The sequence below is a fragment of the Microtus oregoni genome, unplaced genomic scaffold (genome assembly GCF_018167655.1).
Source record: "Microtus oregoni isolate MIOR12 unplaced genomic scaffold, Mior012 000003F_ref0000135, whole genome shotgun sequence".
Taxonomy (NCBI): Eukaryota; Metazoa; Chordata; class Mammalia; order Rodentia; family Cricetidae; genus Microtus; species Microtus oregoni.
Window position 1 is genome coordinate 65,378,995 of NW_024543062.1, and position 17,240 is coordinate 65,396,234.

Sequence of the window (17,240 nt, forward strand, 5' to 3'; positions counted from 1 at the left end):
CTCTGTGTAGCTCTGGCTGTCCTGGATCTGACTCTGTAGACCAGGCTGGCCTCAAACTCAGAGATCTGACCACCTCTGCCATCCAAGTGCTGGGATTAAGGTTGTGCACCACTACCAATGGGCTCTCTCTCTCTTTTAATGATTTATTTACTTTAATTTTATATGTATTGATTCTTTGCTTGCGTGTATGTCTGTTCAAGGTTATTGGGTCCCCTGGAACTCTTATAGACAGTTGTGAGAGGCGATGTGGCTGTGGGGAATTGAATCAGGGTCCTCTGGAAGAGCAATCACTGCTCTTACCTGCTGAGCCTTCTTTCCAGCCCCCCATTCTCTCTTTTCACTATGTGGATTGGGATCAAGAGTTTTAGAGTCAGCCTATAGATCAATATATCGAGTTCCAGCCGGGCGATGGTGGCACACGCCTTTAATCCCAGCACTCGGGAGGCAGAGGCAGGCGGATCTCTGTGAGTTCGAGGCCAGCCTGGTCTACAAGAGCTAGTTCCAGGTCAGGAACCAAAAGCTACGGAGAAACACTGTCTCGATATATATCCAGTCCAACCAGAGTTACACAGTTTTTGTTTCTGTTTTTTTTTTTTAAAGATTTACGGTATAGCCAGACATGTGGGACACACCTTTAATTCCAGCACCCAGGAGGCAGAGAAACACACAGATCTCCAATGTTCAAGGTCAGCCTGGTCTACACGGTGAGTGCCTACAGCCACACTGTTGGGCTGCAGAGAGACCCTATCTTGGAACCGCTCCCTCCCCAGTTACTTTTTGTTTTTAGTGGCGTGTGCGTACTTGTCCGAGAGTACTTGCAAAGGAGCGCGTACCTGTACAGCACCCACAGAGCCAGAGGCGTCCAATGCCCTGGAGCTGGAGTTACAGGGGTTGTGAGCTGCGGGGAACCCTAACCAGGGTCTTCTTCAGGAACAGTGCACGCTCTCGGCCACTGAACCATCTTTACATCTTCCCCTGCCCCGCGCCTTTTTTCCCCCTTTTTTTGATGATGTTTGGAGACAGGGTCTCATCATGTAGTCCCGACTGATCTCATAGACCTCATAGACCAAGCTAACCTCAAACTTGAAGAGATCTGCCAGCCCCGTATCTCCCAAGTGACAGGGTTGAAGGCGCTTGCCATCACGCCAGCCCTCTCATGTTTTTATTTTATTTTTTTAAAGTTGTAATAGTAGGGCCGGGCAGTGTTAGCACCCGCCTTTCATCCCAGCACTCGGTAGGCAGAAACAGGCAGATCTCTGTGAGTCTGAAGCCAGCCTGGTCTACAAGAGGACAGGTCTACAGGACAGGCACCAAAGCTACAGAAAAACCCAGTCTCTAAAACCCAAGGGGGAAAAAAAGCTGTAATAGTCGGGCAGTGGGGGGGGGGGGGGGCTGGAGAGATGGCGCAGTGGTTAAGAACACTGACTGCTCTTCCAGAGGACCCAGGTTCAATTCCTAGCACCCACATGGCAGCTCACACCTGTCTGTGACTCTAGTTCCAGGGCTTCTGACATACAGAAATACATACAATACAGACACACATGCAGGTAAAACACCAATGAACATAAAATAAGTTAATTTTAAAAAAGACTGGCTAGAGTGGGTTAATAATTAATGTTTTAAAAATAGTTGGGTCGCCGGGCGGTGGTGGCGCACGCCTTTAATCCCAGCACTCAGGAGGCAGAGACAGGAGGATCTCTGGGAGTTCGAGGCCAGCCTGGTCTACAAGAGCTAGTTCCAGGACAGGAACCAAAGCTACAGAGAAACCCTGTCTCAAAAAACCAAAAATAAATAAATAAAAATAGTTAGGTCATGGTAATGCACGCCTTTAATCCCAGCACTCAAGAAGCAGAGGCAGGAGGGTTTCTGTGAATTCCAGGTCAGCCTGGTCTACATAACGAGTTCTAGGATAGCCAGGGCTATGCAGAGAACCCTCTCTTGACAAACAAACAGGAATAAAAAACATTTTTGAAGGCAAAATCATTAGAAATTAAGTACTTATGTCAAAGGGCATGTATATCTTGTTCAGTTTTTTTGTTTTTGTTTTTGTTTTTTTTCTTTTTTTGAGCTGGCCTCAAACTCACAGAGATCTGCCTGCCTCTACCTTCCTAGTGCTGGAATTAAATGCATGCGCCACCACTACTCAGCAGCCAGGTATATCTTAAATTCTCAAGTGTTCCAAAGAGGCTAACCTAGTTACCCTAGGTTAGTATGGGAAACAGGAAAGTGTGTGTGTGTTCTTGAGCCCGAGCACACAAGTTAGAGACACGGGGTGGAACTATACATTCCAAGAAGATAAGCTTGAAGCAGGCCATTCTCTTGCCCCAGCCTCCTAAGGCCAGGATTCAAGCTTGTTTCTGCACACCCAACTGACACTGATTATTCTTTTTCCCATTTCCAGCTGAGAGTGGTATGCAACTTTTTTTCCTTAGTTAGCCTAGGCTGGCCTTGAACTCACGACATAGTTAGTGGCTAGTGAAGGGTGATATTGGGCTCCCAATCTTCCCTCCTCCTCTACTAGCAAATACTGGGGTAACAGGCATGTGCCACCATACCCAGCTTGCTTTTTTTTTTTTTTTTTGCTTTTTTTTTTTTAAGGGTAATTTTATTCTCATAGTTCAGGCTCGACTCGGACTTTAGCTCGTGGTCCTCCTGCCTAAGCAGGAAGTGGAGTTCTGGAGTACAAGTATTCACCACCACACTGAGCTCAGTTACTTTTCTATTAAGACAGTCTCGCTCTGTAGCCCAGGCTGGCCTGAAAGTCACTATCTTACCCAGGATGGCAACAAACTCCCAGGAGCCCTTCTGCTATTGTTTGTTGGTTTGTTTGTTTTTCTCAAGACAGGATCTTACCGTGTAGCTGTGGTTGTCTGGAACTCACAGTGTAGACCAGGCTGGTCTTGAACTCAGAGATCTACGTGCCTCTGTCCTCAAGTGCTGGGATTAAAGGCATGCACCGCCATACATGGTTCTAGACTGCAGACATACAAGACTGCAAACCAGGATATCCTGCTAATTTTTATTTTCTTATAGTTTCATCAGAGCAGTAACAGAAAAACCATCTCCTCTCTGTGAGTTCGAGACCAGCCTGGTCTACAAGAGCTAGTTCCAGGACAGGCTCCAAAACCACAGAGAAACCCTGTCTCGAAAAACCAAAAAAAAAAAAAAAAAGAAAAAAGAAAAACCATCTCCTGGAGATGTATGCAGAATTCAGTGGGTAGGGTGCTTGAGTCATAAGCACAAAGTCCTATAGTCAATGCCTGTTACCACATAAAAATTGTATGCGGTAGTGTATACCTATAATCAAGACCACCATTTGGGAGGCATAGGCAGGAGGACTGGTTTGAGTTCAAGGCCAACGAGGGTACTAGGCCAGTCAGGGCAACCTTGTCTCATAGTAAGAGTGAACCAAAGCTGTATTTCTGTTTGGAATTCAGAAAGCTGAAAAGAGCGTTGCTCATAACAAATTACAGCTCTTCTTGAACCGGTCAGAGGTCAGAGCTGGGGTCACAGTGCATCAGGGTAACCTAGAACTCAAGGCAAGACAGGCGCCTGCGAGAAGAGACCAGGCGAGCAGGCTCTCCAAGCAGAGCAAGGGGAAAATACACCCTCGGGCAGAAGGAATTTTGCTAGCATCTTGAACAAAGTGCTAAAGGCTTGAATGAGGGCTATTATGCCAGAAGACAGTCTCTAGAACTCATTCATGGCCTCTTCCCCACAGGCCTCTCTGGGGGCTCCAGAGGAAGACAGGAGGCTGTAGGGAGCCTCCCTGAGTGAGTCAGTCTTGAGAAGAAGAGGATGCTAAGGAAGGCCTGAGGCCCCACCTGGACCCTTTCCCTGGAGACAAGGAAGAGCATGGGGGAGAAGAGGGGAATGGAGGGAAGGAAAGGTTGGGTGTCATGGGAAGCTTCTGGGAGAAGGGCAGTTGTCTTTTTGTGAGAAAATGAAAAACAGAATCTTTTGCCTCTGAGAGAGCCAGCAAAGTCCTATACTCTCGAGGGATTCTATTTAGACCAGTGGTTCTGGGAGCAGAGTCTCTTGCATCCTGGGGATATTTGACAACGGCTGGAGACAGTTTGACTATCTGGGATTGGAAGTTGCTGTATAGAGGCCTCTGACAGTAAAGGCCTGGTATGCTGCCATTCAAACTATATGCCCAGTACACCACATGCCCCCTTCCCCATGAATAAAGACTCCTCTAGTCGGGAATATCAATAGTGCCCTGATTGATTGAGAAGGCCTGCCTTCTGGGTCTCCAGTGCTGTGGGAGAGGCAGAAAACTGAGCCCAAGACATAAAACATTGCTACTTTGGCTAGTCTAGGCAAATCACCAAGCTCCAAATTCAGTGAGAAACACTGCTTCCAAAGATAAGGTGGTTGCACAGGCTGGTGGTAGGAGGCAGAGGCAAGGGGATCTCTGTGAGTTTGAGGCCAGCCTGGTCTACAGAGTGAGTTCTAGGACAGCCAATACTAAATATAGAGACCTTTTTAGGTGGAAGCTCCTCTTTCAGTCCCATCTCTCTCTTTCTCCAGATCCCACCTTCAGGTTTCTCTCCTGATTTGCTCAGGACCACGCCCATAAGGTGTTTAAGACCCAGCCCCTCGACCTGCCACGCGATTTCTCTCCTGCTTCCCTGAGCATTACTTTCCTCTGTTTATCAAGCCTGGTTTTATTAATTCGGTTGAATTTGGCTTATGCCATCAATGGAGAAACCCACAACCAGGATCCAAAATGCTTGTCAAAACCCTTTCTAAAAAATTAATTAATATTATATATAGTGGAGCTCCATAGAAGACACCTAACGTCTACACATGGGCACACACACACATGTACATGCACTTGAACACACACAACATAAGAACAAGTATACATACGTGTAGTACATTCACACAAAATAAAAATCAAAGGGCCAGTCAGGCAGTGGTGACACATGCCTTCAATGCCATCATTTGGGAGACAGAGGCAGGAGGATCTCTGTGAGTTCAAGGCCAGCATGGTCTACAAAGTGAGTTCAGCCAGGACTATTACACAGAGACACCCTGTTTTTTTTTTTCTTCTATCTTTCAAAAAACCAAACCAAACAAACAATAATTAAAAAAGAAAACCCCAGCCGGGCGGTGGTGGCGCACGCCTTTAATCCCAGCACTCGGGAGGCAGAGGCAGGCGGATCTCTGTGAGTTCGAGACCAGCCTGGTCTAGAAGAGCTAGTTCCAGGACAGGCTCCAAAACCACAGAGAAACCCTGTCTCGAAAAACCAAAAAAAAAAAAAAAAAAAAAGAAAACCCCACAAGATGCTGAGACAAATAAATGGAAGTCTCACAAAACCTGTAGATATCTATTTCCTCTCTCCGTCCTCCCTCATTTTCTCCCTTCTCTCCTCCTCCTCTTCTTCCTCTTCCCTCCCTCTCCCCACCCTTCCCCCACCCTCTCCCCAAGGTCTAGCTGTGTAACCCTGGCCGGTCTGGTTGGGAATTCTATGTAGGCCTGGCAGCCAATCTACAACTTGAAGGGATTCTCTCCTCTGCTTGCAAGTGAAGTATTACTGGTGACTGCCATCATGCTAATTTTTTTTTTTTTAACCAAAGTGTCTAAGGCCATGTTGGCCTAAAATTTGCTAGGTATCCAAAGATGGCCCTGAATGTCCAGCTTCGAGTACCAGCTGGGATTGCAAGTATGTGCACCAAACCCAGCAGCATTCACTTTGTATTGTTTTTATTTATTTATTCATTCATTCATTTTTATCTTTTTTTTTTTTTGGTTTTTCAAGACAGGGTTTCTCTGTAGCTTTGGAGCCTGTCCTGGAACTAGCTCTTGTAGACCAGGCTGGCCTCGAACTCACAGAGATCCGCCTGCCTCTGCCTCCCGAGTGCTGGGATAAAAGGCGAGCGCCACCACCGCCCGGCTCATTTTTATCTTTTGAGGCTGGGTCTCACTAGGTAGCTCTGGATGGCTTGCCTGTGGATCAGGCTGGCCCTGAATTTATTGCTACCTCCTGACTGCTATAATTATGGATGTTAGCCACCACACCCACGTCAACATTCTTTTTATTCTTTGCCAATTTGATGTATGAAAAGCAATATGGCTGGGTGTGGTCGCTCACACCTGTAGTCCTAGAGCTTGGAGGCAAAAGTATCAGGATGTGTTCAGAGCACTAGGACCACGGGACCACATACTGAGTTCCAGACTAACCTCAGCTACAGGAGATTGTGAGGAGTTGGGGGACGGCGCCCTGAGAGATGGGGGGGGGGGGAGGAAGGAGGAGATTGATTTTCTAGTTTTTAGTTACTGTCATGTTTCAGCTATTAAAGGGGAGAGAGTAGATGCCAGTCTGCAATCTCCATGGTAATGGCTGTTTTCTACTCCCCCCCCCCCCCCCCCCCCCCCCGGCCGTGCTTGTAGGGGCTCTTGGAACCTGGCTGGAGATGCAAGGACTCTAAATCCCAGCATGCCTTGTTCAGGCTTTCCCGTCAGCCCTGTAGAGAGGGTCACAGAGACTACAGGTGTGGAGATGGGCAGGTGAGACTGAGTCACGCGGGACACTGGGCGTGGCTTCCTGGATCAGCTCCACATGCTGGTTCCAGTAACGGGCAGCTGAGCTGTTCTAGTTGCTGCCCAGCCTAGCTCTGCACGTAGCTATGGCACCAGCAGCAGGGCTGTAGGCTGAGACGCAGGCGGCATTCCCCAGCAGGCTGCCTTAAGCATCTCACGAGAGCTCTCTTCTCATCCTTCCCCTGGGACCTTGGGGCCTTGCCCAGTTGCCTTGATTGAACCTACTCCACGATTGGCGTTTTTATCACTAGAGCAATCCCCCAAACTGCCCATCTTGTATCTAACGGTGGAACTGGTTGCTTAGCACCTGCCAAAGCGGTCAGTTGTGGAGCTGTGGGAAGGCGCCGGGACATGATTCAAGCCCTGGTTCCCTAACTTCCTAACTCTGTTGCTTGGGAACCTCTCTGACATCTCAGTTCCCACTTGCTCCGAGTGGTAGGGCGATGACTTTGAAGTTCCCTGGGCTCCACCCATGGCCCTCTGTTCTTCCTGGGTTACTTCTCTAAAGGAGTTACAGCGTCAAGATGAGTGGGGAGGATATATGAAGTGCTATTGTATAGTCGGATAAGTCTACTAACTCCTCCCACAGCAAGAAGAGGCAAGACCGCAAGGCCCTGGTGGTGTCTTCGGATGCTGTTGCTTGTGTAGTCCCTCCAGTGTGCTGAGGAGCCATAATATGCTATACACTACATTGACTCAAACATGGTCCTGAGCTGTGAGCAGGCACATCCCTTTAGTTCCAGCCCTCTCGAGGCAGGAGCAGGTGGATTTCTGTGAGTTCAAGGCCTGCCTGGTCCACACAGTGAATTTCGGGATAGCCAGGACTATGATGAGAGAACTTGTCTAAAAACGAACAAACAAAATGATCTTGCAGATGAGAACAATGTCATACTTCCCAGTCATTGTAAAAGAGTCTCTGGGTGCCCGTCTCAAACACTCAGAATAGAAAGAGATGCCTGTTTTTCAATACTCACAAAACACAACTACCTCTGGCCCTCAGCACCGTCAGCCATGTCTCTAACAACGTCCTCAGCAAGCCCGTCACTCTGTCAGGTAGGGGGGCATCAAGCACAATCCCAGAGTGCAGAACTAAGTGGAAAGCAGACATGTCCCCATGCTGGGGAAGTACTGTGCACAAGTGATGCTGACGACTTGGGGAACAGCATGATTGTGAGTGAGTGTGTGTGTGTGTGTGCGTGCGCGCGTGCTACTTGGTGACATTGTAGTTCATTGGCTGCAGAGGTTCAGCTTGCTGGATCTCCTGAACTATTAAAGGGAAGGCATTGATTTAATTTGTTCTTGTTGTTCTGACACCCCCCCCCATTAAAAAAGTTAACAACTTACTCAATGTTCACTGATTGTTGAAACTTAACTGTAGCAGAAGGTATGGCAGGTGGTTTAGCACCTAACAGGCCAGCGGGGCAGGGAGACCTGGGCAGGATGGATGCATGTCTGAGGTAAAGCCCTTGCTTTTTTTTTTTTTTTTTTTTTACTTTTTTGAATTTTTTAATAATTTGTTTGTTTGTTTTGAGTCTGTCTGCCCCATCGTCCCATGAGTTGGGAGTACAGGCCTGAGACACTTTGCCCAGTTTCTAAGGGAGGGTCCAGGTTTCACTTTGCCCTAGGCTCTGTAAAGTCTGTAAATTAAAAAATTCCATTTTGGGGTCGGGCAATGGTGGTGCATACCTTTAATCCCCACACTTTGGAGGCAGAGACAGGCGGATCTTTGTGAGTTTGAGGCCAGCCTGGTCTCCAGCACGAGTTCGGGACAGCTAGGGCTACACAAAAAAACCCTGTCTCGGGAAAAACAAAACTAAAACTAAAGAATTCCATTTTCAATGAAGGGAAAGGATAATCCTACTTAGACGGAGAGCAGAAAGTGCTTCGAAGAAGGGGCCACTTGGCCCAAGGAAGGCAGGAGCCGTGTAAACAAAAGTCTGAGGTAGACAGTCTGGGTGGTTGATCTCAACAGCAGGGGCCCAAGTCTGGTTGTGAGTGCATGCGGCTGTGTAAGGAAGGTGTGTGTGTGTGTGTGTGTGTGTGTGTGTGTATGTGTGTGTGTGCAGATTCCTCAGTGTATCAGACTCTGTGGCCTCTGTGAGTGTGAGTACGTAGTGCAAATGCATACGATGGGTTGTTTGAGGGTGAGACCGTATGCCAGTGTGAGTGGTGTGTGTGATTTGATCTGTATGTGTATGGTTTGTGTGATTGTGGAGTGTCGGTGTTGTCTCTGTGGCATGAGTGGTGTTCTTGAGGGGCTACCAGGGCAGGGACAATCACAGGGCCATTTGACAGTTGCCTATGAAGTGCTTCTCTGTGCTAGGGTCTGACACTGTAAGCTTGTTTCGAGGGGCTGCTGCTGGGGGTAAGGGACAGAAGTGTACAAACGGACAGATGGAATAAACCAGAAAAAGTCCCTACTTTGGGAGAATTGAGATGCACAGTGTTGGCTGAAGCCAAAAGGCCCAGCATAGCAGTCAGCAAATTAACCCTTTTCCGGTGATAAAGACTCAATGAAATAACCATCCTTCATTAAATTAATGTAAAAACAAAACCCAAAAAGCTTCCACTTCTTCACCTCCCTCCAGGAGTTGCAGCAGAGCTAGAATAGAAGGGTGGGGTTGTGGGCTTCTGGGAGCCATTCAGGGGAGGCCTGGCAGCCAGCCCAGCCCCTCAGGCCCATTGGGCACACCCAAGCCCTGGAGGGTTGACCTCTCTCTGACCTACCCAGAAGTTGATAAGAGGTGACCAGCTCAGGGCAGCACATAAACAGCCCTACCCAAGACACACCTAGAGGACCCAGGGCAGGTAGCAGAGACTGGATGGTCTCTCTGAGCTGGTGAGACTTGGGGTAAGTGTTCTGACTTCCCCAGAGAGCTGAGAAAGGCCAGCCTAGCAATCTACAGGACACACAAGTCCTATTAGATGAAGGGGAGAGAGAAACATTGAGGAGAAAGATCTGGGTGAGCGATGCTCTCCAGAGGCTGAGCATGGCAGCCTTTAGAGGCTGAAGCAAGTGGATCAAAAAGTTTAAGGCCAGCCTGAGCTTCATATTGAACTCGGAGTTGTTAGTCTGTTGGTCTAGAGTGAAATCCTATCTCAAAAAAAAAAAAAAAAAAAGCAAAACAACAAAAACCCCAAATAATTCCATCTCTTGGGAGGCTGAGACAGAAGGACCAGTGCTAGCTCTCCTGGGCTACAGCATGGAATTCAAGACAGGTTTGGTTACAGAGACACTGTATCATAAAAGGCTACCCAGGCCCAGGCAGGAATGCTGGGTTTCTGGTCCCTACTCACACCTGACCAGTGAGTGACCTTGGGCCAACTTTTGCTCCTAACAAAGAACTGGGATGTCTGGTCTTCTTGGATGGTTATGAGATGGACCCCTTGTGCTAGCGGGATGAGGGAAGCACCACACCAGCTGAGGAGGGCAGAACAAAGGTCTGGAGAGCAGCTGCCTCAGCAATGTTGAGGCTCGGCAGGCATGTCAGCCCTCTTGCCCAAAGATCTGGGCTTGGAGGTCTCCTGGGAGCTGAGACAATTGATGAGTTAGGGAAGCTGAGCAAGGATGCCCTTTCCCCCCAGCCCGCTATTTTTGGTTAAGGGATCTTCATCAGCAAGAGGTTGTCTCTTTAAGGAAGGAAGGACTCCAGAGGCAGGTCGGGAGAAAAGCTAGCAGTGTGCAGAACACACAAATGAGGTCATTGTTTGGCCAAGTGGAGCCGGAGCTTCCCCAGCGAGGTGACCACAACACCGTGAAACCTAGCCTGCCGAAACCTCCATTCTTGCCCAGATGTAAGGACTTGTTCCAAAATGGCTTTGGAAGACCCTAGGGTCTTTCACAACTGTCACTAGTCTCTTCAACCAACCTCCCTATCCTTTTAAGGACTCATTGCTGCTCCAGAGCAAGCCCCATTTCCAGACAGAACACAAGCAGATGCTCCTTCAAGATTCCTTTATCTGTACTCCTTGGGGGAAATAGAATAAGCTGACATTTCCAAGGCAACTAGGCATTAATTAGTTCACTTACAGATGGCATGGTGGGTTTTTAAGTGTGTGTGGTGGGGGTGGAGCACAGGAGTGTTAAGACAGGGTCTCTCTGCATAACCCTGGCTGGCCTGGAACTTTGGTCACCAGGCAGACTTTAAAACTCCCAGCGGCAGGGCAGTGGTGGCGCACAACTTTAATCCCAGCACTCAGGAAGCAGAGGCAGGTAGACGTTATGAGTTTGAGGCCAGCCTCTTACAAACTTTAAGGACAGCCAGGACTGTTATACAGAGACACCCTGTCTCGAAAACCCAAAACAAACAGACAAAACAACCTCACAGCAATCCTCCTGCTTCTATTCTCCAAGTGCTGGTCTTACAGGCAACTGAACTACCATGCCTGCCCTACAGGACTTCACTTTGTGCATGTGCACATGAGGTAGTTTAGTAAGTTATTAACACCACAGACAGACAGACAGACAACAGCATGGCCAGACCTCTGAGTACAGTTCAAATCTCCAAATAAGAACAAAACAACCGGGCTGGAGAGATGGCTCAGTGGTTAAGAGTATTGCCTGCTCTTCCAAAGGTCCTGAGTTCAATTCCCGGCAACCACATGGTGGCTCACAACCATCTGTAATGAGGTCTGGTGCCCTCTTCTGGCCTGCAGACATACACACAGAATTGTATACATAACAAATAAATAAATATTAAAAAAAAAAAAAAAGAAACCCATGTTTTAAAAAAAAAAAAAAAAAAAAAGAACAAAACAACCAAAAAAGCAAGAGAGAGATGCTCCCAAGCCCAAGATAAAGGGTGGAGCCTGGGAACACCTATGGAATCTTGTCTCTGCATCTACACGGGATAATCTCTATCTGGGAGGGGATGGAATCAGACTAAGTGGAGGGGAGGGGTGAGGCTAAAGACTTGGCTATCAACAGTGATCAGTTCCCATTCTCTCTCATCTCCATTTTGTTTTGCTTTTCCACTTTACAAGATCATATCTGTGATTTCATGTCAGTCACAAAAAGTTAGGGTTCAGATTACAGATCTTCAGCACGCAGCCAAATTGGCTGGAGTGCAAAGGCTGCTGCGCGCAAGGTTGGACTTGCTATCCTAGACTTCTGAGAAGACACCAGATCCAAACTCTGTTGTAAGAGGAGCAGCCCTGAAGAAGACAGATTTGGCCAAGGTCACTGAGCACGTGGTTGGTGCCATAGGGAGCCTTGAGTGCTTCCGAAGTAGGGAGCCGCCTCCCCCATTTCTTTGCTTTCCTCTCAGCCTCCAATCAACCCTCCAGCTATCCAGAAATCCATTCCCCGCCTCCCCATATCTTCTGTATGTTTATCTCTTCTCCCTCCCATCTCCACACCTCACCCAATCCGTAGCCCCAAATTTCAATACACAGTTCAGACCAAGGTTAGAAAAAGCCTAGAAGGCACTTTATTGGAGGTCTAAGCCTCCATTCACAGGAAAAGGGATCCAGGAACCCCATCTTGAGGGGTCTGGCATCACCCCACTTCACGCTGGTCTAGTTAGGAGACCTAGAACAATCAAATCCGGCCAGCAGCACTCAGTGGGAAAAGAGCAGGGAGGGGAATGCTTTAGAAAAAATAGCTCTCTATATACACTTGGAATATTTATAGCACATAAATTAGGGATGCTCGGACCCCCGCCTGTGGAGCCTGAGTACTGGGCCGAGAGGAGGAAGTCAGTTCAGGAAGGAAGGCTGGAGAACACAACCCTGTCCCTTCTGCCCCTGCACTCTCCTCCCACGATCTCCCTAGCCTCCTTGGTTGAGCCCAGGCATCTGCAGGTGGGTCTCCTCTGCTGGGACTGGAAGGAGCTGGAGTCCCGGGCTGAGGGCTGTAGAGTCAGCGATCGGGTCACTTCAAACCCTGAGGCTTGTAATTCCAAAAGGTGGGAGAGGAGAGGCCACAGGCACTTCAGGATACAACACACTTTCCGGGTTCCTCCTCTCCACAGCAACACAGGGAACACATCCACATTGAGGGGGCCTTCCGGCCTGCCTGTCCTTCCAGAAAGGCTTCAGTTCAAGTTTGTGTCTGAGCCAGGTTCTGGGTCCAGTCCTGACCATTAATTCCGACTCTCTAAGACCTCTTCCTCCTTCCAGCCGCTGGAGTTCTTGCCGAACTTGTAGACGAGTCGCCGGCCATCCACCCGTTCCAGAATCTCCCGTTTGTAGTAGTACCTGGGTGGGAAGACAGTGGTCAGAGGAGACTTGCTATGGCCTGAGGTTTCCCCTGGCTTTGCTGCCCTGAGCCTGCCTTCATCCCACCTGCTGTGGCCACACTGGTTTGTAATTATGGCCCTGCACCTGTTTCTGCATTAGCTTCTCTGTGCCTTCCAGCTACCGCCTGGGGCTTTTCATGAAGGTGCGTGAGCTCAGGGATGGAGGGGACACTGGAACTGTTGAACTAGTCAGGACAGCCCCTGGCACAAGGGGCAAGGGGCTGCACTGCAAATACACCGCTCTATCACTCTCCAAGTGTCTTAGAGTAAATCTGCAGAAAACACAGATGTGTTAGCTGAAGCTAAGTGTGCTCAGGTGTCTGGCTAATGCTTTCCTCACACTTCGGTTGACCAGTGAGCCAACTCTGCCCTGTGGGCCCTCACGCTTGTCGCGGGTAATCTAGGAGAAGACAGCAGAGTTCAAACAGAGGTCCCTGAGAGATGACGGGTGACAGCTCCCAGCTTACCTCATAGCCCGGCTCAGTTTCTCGTAGGTCATGTTGCTGTTCTTTTTCTTTTGGCCCCAGAGTTGGGCCACGGCCTCCGAGCGGAGGAACTTGAACACACCCTCATGCCGGTTCTCCCATTTCATGAGGCCTTCGTTGAGCTCAGGGTGGATGAGGATGTCTCGGATGAACTCCCACAAATGAGTACCTCTGGGGGCTACAAGGGAAGATTCCCTCAGTTATCAGTCCTGGGTGCCCCTCTCCTCCAGGCCATCTGGCCTTGCCTATCCCAGTGCTAAGAGCCAAGCGGACAGTCCCTTTTAGACTCCCTGGGCAAGGTCCTCTTAGGGAACCGCTGTAGTGGCTGCTGCCTTCTTTGCTCCAAAATGCCGTGTGCTAGGCAGACTGCACAGAGCATACAATTCTCTAAGGCTCAAACATCTGGCTAAGATAGACACACATACTCCTTTCTGAGTGGCTCATGGATCAATGAGGACCAACGTTGGTGGGAACTTGGCACACATGGGGACAGAGAGATGGCTGTAGCCTAGAGGACCAAGGAACAGCTTCCTGGGGGAAAAAAAACCATCCCCTCGGGACAAGAATGAAAGCAGGCCAAGACTGTGTACGTGCAGGCCTGTGAAAGAGGCGGCAAACAAGACCTTTGGGGTGACCTCCAGGTGGTTCAGAGCAGCTGGAACACACAAAGCCTGAGGCCCCTTCGGCAGGCTGTGCCTGGAGTCCCAGCCAGCCCAGCCCACTGGACTGAGCCGGTCTGAGCGCCCACCAGCTGCCTCCTCACCACCAGAAAGCTCCGTCAAGCAAGACAGGGGGCCAAGTATAAAAAGTTAGCAAGGGAAAGCTCCGTCAAGCAAGACAGGGGGCCAAGTATAAAAAGTTAGCAAGGGGTGTGTATAGGAAGCCTGGATTTTCTCTGTGAGCTTCCCCCTAGGATCCTCGGTCTCCCCTCTTCTCGAAGTCCAAGCAGGCCTCTGTAATGAGGTGATCGCTAATGCCATGGAGCCTCCCAACTGTTCACAAAGGTAAGAAGCTCCGCCCACAGTCCCATCAGCCCCTATAACTTACCATGCTTGCTCTTCTTGCCCTCTAGGCAGTCCCAGTACTCTTTGCTCAGCTTTCTGGGGCGCCCCCGTTTCCTCTTCCCGTGCTTGGGTTCCCCCTTCTTATAGTCAGGAAAGCCATCTATGGGAAGGGGTTGGAAGGTCAAAAGAAGGTGAGCGTAAGGTGTCAATGGGAAGCCTTTCTATAGAAACCACAGTAGAGCAGAGAGGAAGACAGGACAGAGTGGCGGGACGCTGTGGAACAGGACTCCCCCCCCCCCCCCCCAAGATCAACCCTCAACTCACCTCTAGGGAAGACCTTGCTATCAGTGAGATCCAGGTCCAAGTCACTTCCACCGGAGTCAGAGGAGTGGGAGCTCTGGGGAGTAGCGGTTCCTAGGGGTGGAGAAATCAACTTGAGTGTTGGGACGAGCTTACCCTGTCTTCAGATTCAGGTAATCGTTCTGGGAACTAGGTGCACTCTGGGACATTTGGAGAAGGGAGACTGAGGCATGGCCAGTCCGCTCACCTGCAGTGGAGACATCAGAGCTCCCAGGCGAGGGCGCTCCAGCGCCATAGCTACTGCCGTAGTAGGGGCTGGCCTGGCGGCCATCATCCAACAGCTCCTGGGCGAAAGGGCTTCCCTGATCTGGGAAAAAGAAGTTGGAGCTTAGAGAGGGCCAGGGGACCAGCAAGGACAAGAGAGACCACCCAGGGGCCCCGAGAACTGGCTATCAAGTTTTTTTTATAGTTGAGAGAGTATAGATCTAGCACATTGGAAGGGTTGCAGATAGGACAAGACAAGCTGGAGAAAGAAAAAAAAAAAAAGAAAAGAAAAGAAAATGGGTTCTCACCAAAGGGGCCTGAGTCTCCTAGACCCTCTTGGAAGGCCATGCCATCTTTCTCCAGCAGTTCAATGATCCAGCTGAGTTCATCTGACGAGCTGGAGGAGGCTGGCGGAGGCAGGAAAGGGTCACTCACCACTTCGGGCAAGGGCTCGCTGGCTGTGCCCTCCAGCCAGGAGCCCGGAGTCCGTCCTTCCCGAGGCCCATCCTCCCTGTTCACTGCCCTGGCCTGGACTTACTGAGGTCCCGAAGCTGGGTGTAGAGTTGGTCTCCCAGAGGCCCAAAGACCAGTCTTAGCTCTTCAAGGGCACAGCTGCAGAGGGTGGCCCCGTCCATATCGCATCGCGAGAAGTCGATGGAACTGGCGTCGTACTTGTTCTTCTCCACTTGGTAGCTGATCCAGTCCAAAACCTGGCTCTTTGACCAGAACTGGGGCTGCTCCCCTGACCAACTCGCCTTCTCTGAAAGGAGGAGCGCAGTCAGAGGGTCAATACAGGCCAGTTTTATGTCCCTTTGGGATCTTGTCTGGGGTCCTCCCCTCCCATAGCCGTGTAAGGGGGGGGGGGTAATAATAGTCACAGTCACGATGCCCCCGGTTTCAGTGCTGTCCTCTGTCGTTTGTGACAGTCCCTCTATTCCCGGCCACCTCAGCCATTACAGGCTTCTCACAGGGGCTGGGAGCACAGTCTAGCATGCATAAGGTCTTGCTTGGATTCTTGCCCCAGCACTACTCAAATAAATGAATAAATCCTCCCCAGCCCCAAGCCCGGGGGTTCCCTTGGAGATCTTCCTCCCTACCCATTGAGCCAAGAGCCTCTCAGGCGAGTGTGCTGTCTCTCAAGATACCCCGCTGCACAGCGCTCACCTGGACCTCCCAGGGACATCTGGGGGTTGTTCAGCGTCAACATCAAGTCTTCGGCGCCAAAGGTAGTCGATGGAGGAGCGGGAGCCAGGGCGGGGTCTTCTGAACTGTACATGGCGTTGAAGTAGTTACTAAAAACGTTGCTGATCTCACAGGTGGCTGCCATGAGGCCCCCTGGGAAGAGGAGACAAGTTGGTCAGGGCACTTCCATTACTCAGTTCTGGCCAAGCCTGGGCAGCAACAGCCAAGAGGCAGGAAGGAGTTCGGTGTTGCTGTAGACAGTCATATTCTCTTTTCAAAAAGCCCCCGAAGAAACAGTTACTTGAGAAGCTGAGGCTGTATGATCTCTTGAGCCTAGAAGCGCCAGGCCAGCCGGGCGCCAAACTGGGAGATTCCGCTCCAACAACAACAAAAAAATTAAAGAATAATCTCAAGCAGGCTGGAACTACGAGACAAACTCTGCTGGGGCTCCCTCCACAAATCACCTGGGCCCTTGAACCAAAGAAGCCACCCTGTCCCTCCAAGACACTGACCTGGTCTCTGATCAGTCCCGGAACACCCCCACAGCCCTAACACTCAGGTTAGGAAGCTCCAAGTTGGAGTAATTAAGTTTAGAACTGTAAATCCACTGGACCGTTCCCGGGGCCAGAGTTGGGGAATATGACCCTACCGAGAGTCAGGGTTCGATGTGGCAGGCGGGTGAGCAGGCTTCTGAGGCCACGAGAAGGGAAGAAATCTAGGCGGCTGAAAAGCTCAGCCAGGTAGCAGTGATGAGTGTGGCCAACGCGCTCCCCCACCCTAAATAGAGTGGCGCCTGGCTCCTCCCCGCCAGGTCTTCAGTGTGCGTCCCCAGTTGTAACCTGAGCTGGTGGCTTATTGGATGCAGGGGATTTCCTTCAGACTGGGCTCCCGGTCCCAGGTGATTTGCATATTCCGTGCCACTTGGCCCAGATCCTAGCAGGCGGTGCTGGGAAATCAGGCCTGGCTTGTTTAATGATTGTCAGAGTCTGTCATTCCGCACCCTCTGGGGTTGGGCCCTGGGTACTGGACTGGGCAGGTGGCGGGAACATTGCTGGGGTGGGCATCTGTTTTTTAGGCCTCTATCTAGGCGGGGAAATTCTTCCTAGGGACCTGGCCAGGGCCGGACTAGGAAGGAGAAAGCAAGGCGAGGAATCTGAGCCGGTGGCTGGGTCAGAACGGCTGCATCTAACTGTCTAGAGAGGTCTGGGAACAAAAC

At 50.2% G+C, this 17,240-nt stretch overlaps 1 protein-coding gene across 2 annotated transcripts; it reads right to left on the reverse strand.

The window, feature by feature from the left end:
• Window positions 1-12,129: 12,129 nt before the first annotated feature.
• Window positions 12,130-16,827, reverse strand: Elf3 (E74 like ETS transcription factor 3). Of its 2 annotated transcripts, none has more exons than XM_041648545.1 (9): window positions 16,674-16,827; window positions 16,007-16,177; window positions 15,381-15,602; window positions 15,151-15,249; window positions 14,826-14,945; window positions 14,603-14,692; window positions 14,322-14,438; window positions 13,257-13,452; window positions 12,130-12,748 (listed from the first exon to the last, which is right to left on the reverse strand). In XM_041648545.1, the coding sequence occupies exons 2-9, from the start codon at window positions 16,167-16,169 to the stop codon at window positions 12,634-12,636; spliced, it is 1,122 nt and encodes a 373-aa protein (XP_041504479.1). In that variant the 5' UTR covers window positions 16,170-16,177; window positions 16,674-16,827; the 3' UTR covers window positions 12,130-12,633. The 2 variants fall into 2 exon arrangements, with proteins under 2 accessions (XP_041504479.1, XP_041504481.1); XM_041648547.1 differs by lacking the exon at window positions 16,674-16,827 and adding an exon at window positions 16,537-16,668.
• Window positions 16,828-17,240: the final 413 nt, after the last annotated feature.

Coding starts and splice junctions, on each gene's coding strand:
- Elf3 (XM_041648545.1), bottom strand. CDS start 16,169: ATGGCAGCCACCTGTGAGATCAGCAACGTTTTTAGTAACTACTTCAAC. Junction 15,250..15,380: donor CACCCAGCTTCGGGACCTCA/GTAAGTCCAGGC, acceptor TGCCTCCGCCAG/CCTCCTCCAGCTCGTCAGAT. Junction 12,749..13,256: donor AAACTGAGCCGGGCTATGAG/GTAAGCTGGGAG, acceptor CTTCCCACCCAG/GTACTACTACAAACGGGAGA.